Source organism: Sycon ciliatum, chromosome 4 (genome assembly GCF_964019385.1).
Source record: "Sycon ciliatum chromosome 4, ocSycCili1.1, whole genome shotgun sequence".
Classification (NCBI taxonomy): domain Eukaryota; kingdom Metazoa; phylum Porifera; class Calcarea; order Leucosolenida; family Sycettidae; genus Sycon; species Sycon ciliatum.
In genome coordinates this window covers 27130853-27140213 of record NC_088646.1, presented here as the reverse complement: position 1 = coordinate 27140213, position 9361 = coordinate 27130853, and the positions used below count along the sequence as shown (strand labels likewise).

General features: G+C 45.6%; 1 protein-coding gene across 1 annotated transcript; it reads left to right on the top strand.

Annotated features, from left to right (window-relative positions):
• Nucleotides 1–22: 22 nt before the first annotated feature.
• On the top strand, nt 23–9361 carry LOC135815372 (dynein axonemal assembly factor 10-like). The gene is made up of 9 exons (XM_065328658.1): nt 23–568; nt 2314–2414; nt 3541–3671; nt 4056–4157; nt 4493–4608; nt 5915–6049; nt 6179–6276; nt 6977–7109; nt 8482–9361. The coding sequence occupies exons 1-9, from the start codon at nt 383–385 to the stop codon at nt 8554–8556; spliced, it is 1077 nt and encodes a 358-aa protein (XP_065184730.1). The 5' UTR covers nt 23–382; the 3' UTR covers nt 8557–9361.

Below are 9361 nucleotides of genomic sequence, written 5' to 3'. Positions count from 1 at the left end.
CACTTTTTGTAGACTTCATCAAACTTTCAAAAGACAAAACGAATGAAGTGGTTCATTGACTCTGTAATTTGTGAAATAATCGTGTGACTGTCTTCGCAGCTTGGTATTTTGTCAGCGAGCTGCACACCGGTATTTCACATAATAAGAGAATTACTGTAGGCTAGCTGCCTTCAAGGAATTATTTTGGCGATACTGAAAGGGTGGAAATTTTCTGTTCATTTCATTAATTTTTTTAAATTTTAATGAAGTTCTGTATAGTAGACCATCAACAAAATAATTCAATCACCGTAGATTCTATCATCTTTTAGTATTGGAGTAGATTATTCATAGTGCTTTTCGCGAGCTGCTCCCTGAGTCTGAGCCTGGAGGCACAGACTGAGCCATGGCTGCTGCGCTAGAGAAACCCCAGATCATTGTCCATTTGCAAAAGGACGTCAACTACACACTGTACGATGCCAAGTGGATACCATGCAGTGCCAAGTTCGTGGCAATGGGCAGTCACCCACGTGGCACTGGTGCACTTCAGGTCTACGAAGTATCTTCAGGAGGACTTGAGCTCAGGAAGGAGGTGAGAAACTGCAGGCTTGAACGCGAAGTACTTTTGTTGTACCAGGCCATTTGCTGGAACAAAATTAATTAAAAAAGAATTGAAGCATTGTGCATGTACTCGTACATGTGCCATGCCAGACATATGCAATACCGATCCCATGACAACAGCATATACATTCGTCACGCAGTGAAAACCCAATCAGGTCATCAACCAATATAGTTGATTGAAGGATCCAGTCAGCTCCACAAGCTCACCTAGTCCTTGCCAAGATTTGAGAGGGAAGGAGTCATTATTGGCACTAATCGAGATCGACAGTTGAATGTTGAGTGTACTTATCGCAGATCATATACTATAGTCTGTCCCTGCGGGAATTTGCGGAAAAAACTCTCGAAAACTGGCGCAAGAAATTGCGGCAGAAAGTAACAAAAAATGCGACGAAAAGTGCAGACACATGCAGAACTTGCCAGGAATTTGCGGAATTATTTGCAGAAAATTGCGGATTTGGGTCAAATCACGAAATTTGTTGCATCGTATATCTACTCGGGAGTCGTACTGTGCAAATAACCTACAGGATCATGGAAAGAACTGCGTGAAAAGTGCATAAGGGGTCGTCCATAATTATCGGACTTTTTTCACGAAACGAAATAATTTCGTTATGGGGTGGGAGGGGGTTGATCAATTTCGTTTCAGAAAAGTTCGATACATGTACATGGCCATAGGAGCAGTTACACACTTGCGGGTTTTGTTGTATATGCATTGTATATGTCAACAATTTTTACGTTCTAAGGGGGAGGGAGGGAGGGGTTGGGTCTAAACTAAAATAATTCGTTTGGTGAAAAAAGTTCGATATTTACGGACGGCCCCTAAAAAAGTGAGATATAGTGCAGAAAACAACAGAAAACGCGGGAAATCGGGTTTGGGCCAAAATCGCGAAATTTGTTGCATCCGTGGAATCGCGATTTCCTGGAGGGACAGTATAGTCCGCTCGCCAAATCGGGGCCCCTGATACATGTGTCTGAATACTTGTTGCACATATCTTGATCAATTTTCACCGTATTCAGTTCCCTGTAGGTGTAAAACAACGGCTATAATATTTCGGACCTATATACGTCACCGACATCACCATCTTGAATAAGAATGAAGTGAGCCTGTGAAAAACCTATGCCATGGGCCCCAATCTGGTGAATGGACTATAGTAGGTAGTTCTATAGCAGCGTTAGCATCGTACCGTATTTCCCCGATTATAAGTCGCACTCGATTATAAGTCGCACCCCCATATTTAGGTTTGAACAATATTGTTTCGATATATTCACTTCAGTACTAAGCCACGCTCGATTGTAAGTCGCACCCCCTTTTTTACTCTGAACTTTAGTGTAAAAAGGTGCGACTTATAATCGGGGAAATACGGTAGGTAGTTCTATAGCAGCGGTAGCATAGTTGGTAGTTCTATAGCAGCGGTAGCATAGTTGGTAGCATAGTTGGTAGCATAGTTGGTAGCATAGTTGGTGGCATAGTTGAAGTTAATTCAAGCTAATTCAAGCTATACTACTTACGGAACGAGGCGGAAAACAAAGCAATCAGCAGCAGCACAATATTAGTCAATCAGAATGCATTGAGATGTGAAGATTTGACCAATCAGCAGGAGAAAGAGACAGGCAGACAGAGTGTGTACCTGTGTGTGTGTGTGTGTGTGTGTGTGTGTGTGTGCGTGCGCGTGCGTGTGCGTGCGTGCGTGTGTGTGTACATGATCTTCTCTTGACCAGGCTGAGAAGCAGACATCTTTCAAGTGTGGAACATTTGGCGCTACCTCACTTCAGCAACGTCACTTAGCCACCGGTGACTTTAAGGGCAAGCTGATGACATGGTGAGTGCTGCCAAATGCATACCTGCCAACCTTTGCAAAGCTGAGATCGGGACAATGACATGATGACATACCTATTGAACATGTGTACAAATGTAGCTGTGAGGCGTGCGATGAATGCACTTTTGGGTGCGTATTACAGTATTACCACCCTGGATATCGGGACGGTCCGGGCCAAATCGCGATGGTTGGTAGGTATGGAAATGTGATGATTGCCGCCTGGTCGTATTTCTGGTTAGTTACATGGCGAGGACTTCGTCACTTTCCGTCCTGCATCACCTTCTCAGTGTAGTAGGGCTCATTTCTCTACTTTGACGACCCACAGTTATCATTATTAGAGAGGTTCCGCACTACGTAAAGTTGAGCAACTTTACGTTAGTGGGCGGGGAAAACCCGTGAATTCTCGAGTTTGCACTCTACTTACGGAAAGTTGTCTACGTAGAGTACGTAGATAGGGCTCTGATAACGTAGCTGGTCCGTAAGTGGATTGGGGTACAAATTTATGACTCTCTCCCCAGGTCGATCTGGTCGTACACTGCCGCGTTCGGAGTTGCCAAGGGCAGCTACGTGATTTGAAAACTCCGTATGGCGGAACACAGATGCGCATGCAGTTTACGTAAGACTTTCCGTAGATCGACTACGCTTTTTACTAACGTAATTACGTTATGCGGAACCTCTCTATTATCTTTTTCATTCTCCTCTTGAAAACCATACAGAAGGTTGTAAGGAGGAAACTTTCGTGAGCTTTTAGAGAAGAGCAAATTAGTCTGGTACTTCTCGTCCGAAATGCTGAATTAGAGAATATAGCTGGTTTGATGCCTTATCCCCTGGGTTGTAGCTTTCGTTGTCTTGAAGTGACCCCCAGTGCCATGACTGTGAAATAACCTCACTGCGAAATACAACTTTTCTTTACCGGATCCAATATTTGGCAAGTCATGTATTCCGAATAGCGATAATGACCGTGAAGGTTCTGTCAAGTTTTTATCTCGTCAGTTGTGACCAGCTCAGAGTGGTCGTAGATCCATTGAATCCATGTTTTGACACACACGTTCCCCGTGGCGCGTGGACACAGTGTGTGCTTCTGTACAATTGTGTGTGTGTGGGTCTGTCTGTCTGTGCGTACACACAGGGATCTTGAGTACATTGACCTACCAGTGTATGCCGCCAAAGCCCATGACGGTATTGTCAACACCATAGATGCCTGTGGTGGTCTAGGAATCGGCGGCGGTGCTCCAGAGATAGTAACTGGAGGGCGTGATGGTGAGTGCAGTGACACTATTGACTAGGTTTTGTAGTGGTCCCCCTTCTGGTTGTTTTAAATAATAGTTTTGATTATGCACATGGTGGAAATTCATGTTTTATAATCTGCATGTTCATGTGTGTATGTATGTGTGTGTGTGTGTGTGTGTGTGTGTGTGTGTGTATGTGTGTGTGTGTGTGTGTGTGTGTGTGTGTGTGTGTGTGTGTGTGTGTGTATGTGTATGTGTGTGTGTGTGTGTGTGTGTGTGTGTGTGTGTATCTGTGTGTGTCTGTGTGTGTGTCTATGTGTGTGTCTGTATGTGTGTCTGTCTGTGTGTCTGTCTGTGTGTCTGTGTCTGGATGTACACATGCACATGTATGTGATGACATTGGCATCGTGTACAGGCGCGGTAAAGGTATGGGACACAAGACAACAGGAAACGCCGGTTGCATGTATGGAACCTGACGATGACACAACTAGAAGAGATTGCTGGGCGGTGTGTTTCGGTAAGTTTTCCTTTTGATGATGGATTATTACATGCGGGTGTTTTGCATGATTTTTGCACTGCATTTGAAGTTAAACATTTAATGTGTTTTTTTTAGCTACATTGCCTTGCTGCTACAGTAGTTTCCATCTTGGTTTGCAATGTACATGTACTTCAGGTATAGTTTTCAGGTGTGAGTGGAGGTGTGAGTGGAGGTTGCATTGATTTATACTTACTTTATTATCTTTGCCTACATGTATTGTATTCAAGAATTGCTTTTCCAGACTGTGCACAGTTGCATACTTGTTGGTAGTGCTGACTGTGGTGGGGTTTTATTACTGTGTGTGTTTGGACTAGGCGACTCTCACACCGACTCGGACCGATGCGTGTGCGCCGGCTACGACAATGGCGACGTGAAGCTGTTCGACCTGCGCACAATGTCTTTACGCTGGGAGACCAACGTCAAGAACGGGGTAAGCTGGCCACGGGAGTCTCCTGTGATATCACAGCAACGTTGGGGCATCAACCCTGCTTATTTGAATATGAGGCTCAATTTTTTTGAATCCCTCAAGCCTCACCCATCTGGACTAAATGGAGTACAAGTGCTTTGACCATGCTGCAATGACACTTTGGTTAGCGTTTTGGGCATTGTCTTTTATCAGAAGTGTTTGGTAGTGTCGATTCTCCTGGCTCTTTTTCTTGTTTGGCAATGCCAGTCCTGGCTGTGTACCGTCTTGTGGCACAGTCTGCACTGGGAGAAACGGTTTTCTGCAGTATCTTAGGGTGCAGAATTAGCCCAATATTGTGTACTTGTACAGTCCGTATCGCCTATAAGGTTGGCGGCTATAGTAATATACCGGATATAGTGATCAATTTCTCAAATTCATTTTCATTTGCCATAACTAAGTATACACAGTTATCGCGTATAGTAATAATCGTCTATAGTAATATATCGCCTATAGTGATCAAATTCTTATTTCAAAAGACCTTTATTACATTATTTTTGCATCGGTTATAGTTATTGATGTAAAATCAAGCGATGTTAGAGGAGAACAGGGTGTTGCTTTTTCGTGAAGAGCTTGTCCAGTGAGTGTTGTTGCCACAATATGCCTCCATCGTGAGGAAATGCTGATTTTCTGTGTCAGGAGCTACAGCCAGCTACATGACATTGTACATGTATGTAGTGCGTATGTGCACGGCACGCTGAGTCGTTTGACATCCCACTCGCATACATTACATGCAGTATCGGTCGTAGTAATATATCGCTTATAGTGATAAAATGCTCAAAATCAAACACCAACGCTATAGGCGATACTGACTGTACCAAGAGTATATAACCCCCCAGGAGTGTGTAACTCTGCATATGGGGTCTCCGACGGCGAAAACTCACATCACGTGTCTCAGATACGTTTGTACTACGTACAAACGAAGCATAGCGTGCCCGCAATTTGAATATCTGCCACGATCATGCTGGAGATTTGCATACCCGCAGTGAGTTTCTGTCAGAGAGTGCTTTTTTATTACTCCGCTGCTCGCTAAAAACGGGCTGGAAACGTACAACTGTGACACTGCACCACGTGATGTGAGTTTTCGCCGTCGGCGTACCCCATAGAAAGGGTATCAGGAGGTACACACTCTTGGGGGATTATTATACTCCTGCTTGTACCTATGAAGGTCGATTTTTCTACTCATCCAAGATTGCCATCTCTCCATTCTCAGTTGGCATTGATAATGTGTGCTTAGACGGATGTTGTTCGCGCATCGTTCTTTGTCCTCCAGGTTTGTTGCGTGGAGTTTGACAGGAAAGACATACAGATGAACAAACTTGCGGTGACTACCCTGGAAAGCTGCTACTCACTTTATGACATGCGCACGCAGCACCCAAAGAAGGGCTTTGCCTCACTGACAGAGAAGGTAAGTTCCTACATGTACAGTACGTGTACAGCGTGATTGGATGGCTTAGGTTCTGCTCGTTTCAGCGGCTTTTCCCCAGCTGTGAACTTGACACGCTCGCTCGCTGTGCTTCTCTTGCCCCTGATGCAGGTCAAGCAGTCGACGGTGTGGTGTGCCCGACACCTGCCACAGAACCGTGATGTCTTTATGACGTGCGGTGGTAACGGCAGTATGAACTTATGGAAATAGTAAGCCAACATACAAGTAATTTTTTGTATGTATAGGATATAGACCTCGTCTTGGTCAATATCCTATACGTACGGCTAACATGGGATCAGTCAAGGATCACAAGAATTAGTGGAGGGCGATATAGAAGAGTGATAAGCATTTGTATATGTTTTGCAGTGTGTATGTGTAAAGGTGGCTCCTACCAAGAGTATGGGCCAGATGTGCTGGTAACACAACCAAATTGGGGGGGGGGGGGGGGGGGGGCATTGGCTACAGTTCTACAACCTCTGGATACCAACTGTGTGTATAATTATTATTGTTATGTTTTACTCTCTCAGTGTCCCTATACTGCTATAGAGATGGTGCGGTTGCAGTTGCGGCTGCAACTGCACTGCTAGTGTGTCTGTTCCTGCCACATTGGCGGAAATAGTTATTGGTGTTGCCTTGGATACAGCATGACTGCAATGGGTGCCGCTGTCGTTTCGATTCTGGCATGTGGTTATGCGTCATGTCTTGAATCACAGGGCATCGCTTTGGCGAAGTCGGAGCAGTCCCTTTGATAAATATGCTGGTCGTTCCTTCATTCAAAACTGGGTCAGGTTGAATTTTCATTCATGTTGCACTTTCATCACGGTCTACAGGCTCACTGAGCAGTGATTTCCTGTACCGGTATGCACATCTACTTACATTGACCGAGTGTTATGTCTCCTCCATCTGCAGCTCGTACCCAGCCAAACGCACGCATGTTGATGACGACGGCAAGGCAGAAGGTGTGGTGGGCAATGTGGACTTGATACAGAATGTCACTGTGTCAACGCAGCCAATCTCCAGTCTGGACTGGAGTCGGGATAAGGTACGCGCAATTTAGTGATGCAACGAATGGGGTTTCTTCGAACGAATAATCTCTCGAATATAGCTTTGGCGAACGAACAAAATAAATTAATAATCTTTATTCTTCTGATGTGGCGCATTCACTTCATTCAATTAGACCCAACAGTCATGGTCATGTACAGATCCCATGGATAATCAATGGCCACTGCATGTGGCCCACACTGCATGTGAAAAAAGCAGAACTGACCGAAAACAGCAAGCTTCACAGTTCTCAGAACATAATTTCTACGCTAACATCCTCAGGACTACGAGATGATCAAGGTTGGAGCTGGATAATACAACTGTACAGTGCGAATGTTCTAATAATGTGCGTGTGTGTGTGCATCTGTGTGTGTGTGTGTGTGTGTGTGTGTGTGTGTGTGTGTGTGTGTGTGTGTGTGTGTGTGTGTGTGTGTGTGTGTGTGTGTGTGTGTGTGTGTGTGTGTGTGTGTGTGTGTGTGTGTGTGTGTGTGTGTGTGTGTGTGTGTGTGTGTGTGTGTGTGTGTGTGTGTGTGTGTGTGTGTGTGTGTGTGTGTGTGTGTGTGTGTGTGTGTGTGTGTGTGTGTGTGTGTGTGTGTGTGTGTGTGTGTGTGTGTGTGTGTGTGTGTGTGTGTGTGTGTGTGTGTGTGTGTGTGTGTGTGTGTGTGTGTGTGTGTGTGTGTGTGTGTGTGTGTGTGTGTGTGTGTGTGTGTGTGTGTGTGTGTGTGTGTGTGTGTGTGTGTGTGTGTGCCAGCTAGTCCGGTTGGTGGGTACAATTATGCCTGATTGTGTTGGGTCTGTTGCCAACAGGCTCGGCTGCTTGAAGGTGTATTGTTGTATCTGCCACCTTTGTTGGTTTCAGATTACTTTCTATTTGAAGTATACATACCTGTTAACCATGGACTGCTTCTGGCTAGATTAACTCTTGTGTAATCAATGATGCTAGTGACGCTTAGATCAGATCCACTCTGATTTAGCCACCCACACTAGTAGCAAGTATTACCTTCACTGGGGGCAGGGGTAACTGCAGTTGGATCCCAGGACGGATACTCTGATGCCGTCAATCCTTTTTCTGCACCTTGTCCTCACCCACTTACTGAGGTGTGGTGAGCCCATAAGTGGGATCATTTTCAAGTCCACCCAGAGTTTTGGGGATTTCAGGGGGTGTCGGCCGTTGGGCGGTTCAATAGCCAGTTGAGTCATCTTTCCAAGATTCCTTTTGAGTCTCTCTCCCCTCTCCCGGGGAGACCCACGTGACCAGTTTTGGCAGTGAGCAACAAGTGTGTGTGTGTGTGTGTGTGTGTGTGTGTGTGTGTGTGTGTGTGTGTGTGTGTGTGTGTGTGTGTGTGTGTGTGTGTGTCACTATGCGCTTGCAGGAGGGCTTGGCTGTCTGCACATCGTTTGATCAGTCCGTGCGCGTGGTGATCGTAACCAAACTGAACCGAATGTAACTGTCACATGGCACATTCAAAGCCTGGCAGTACGCTCCATGGTCCGTGCTTTCTGTAGCATTATTCAACTCTGGAGACAGTGCTACATTCAGAATTCTACTCGGCAGTGTTTGAAGAGTCTTGTCTCTACGTTACCATTCGTTGCACGACACATCAGTCATCAGGACATGTAGGTATCTATCTCAGTCTATATACATATACTACTTGAAGTATGCCCAGTGCTGTGTTCACTAGTCTTTGTGCTCTCGGTACTGCACACTTGTCTGCCGGGTGTGCTGGTCATATCCTGTTGTTTTATTTTTATAACTGCGCCTCTTCCGCTGTGCAGCCGAGTTGGTGCTGGCTGGGTCTTTGTCGGGCTGAGCGCTGCGCCTGTATTTGACATTGTAATCCAAATCGAATTTTGACCTGGTACACTGGCGAGGTGAAATCGTTTGATCTGCGAAAATAGCTCTCCAGAAACGATCAGCGCTTTCTGGGGTAGCGTTATTAACTACTAGTGTGATTGCAGTTGTGAACATTTGAACAGTTTTAGTTGGCTGTCTGCTTTCTACGTACTTCAATGTTGACTTGCCGATTACAGCTGCTGGTACTGCTGCCGCTGAGCTTGCGACTGGGCCCTGGCCCCCGCATGCATCCCACGCGCATGCCCCCCCCCCTCCCACACACACCTGCTGCCAGCTGGATTGGTTTGTGCTTACTACTAGAAATCTGCTCAACTAACCTCCTCTTTTGCTTGTCACACCGTTTACCCGGGATGTTATGTTCTCATGTTCTCGTTGTGGAACAAGATGTTGAAAACCAG

What these genes read in the sequence shown, in the direction of transcription:
- LOC135815372 (XM_065328658.1), top strand. Translation starts at nt 383, where the DNA reads ATGGCTGCTGCGCTAGAGAAACCCCAGATCATTGTCCATTTGCAAAAG. An exon ending in AGTAACTGGAGGGCGTGATG is followed by an intron (nt 3,672 to 4,055) that starts GTGAGTGCAGTG and finishes CATCGTGTACAG; the next exon opens with GCGCGGTAAAGGTATGGGAC. An exon ending in AGACCAACGTCAAGAACGGG is followed by an intron (nt 4,609 to 5,914) that starts GTAAGCTGGCCA and finishes TTTGTCCTCCAG; the next exon opens with GTTTGTTGCGTGGAGTTTGA.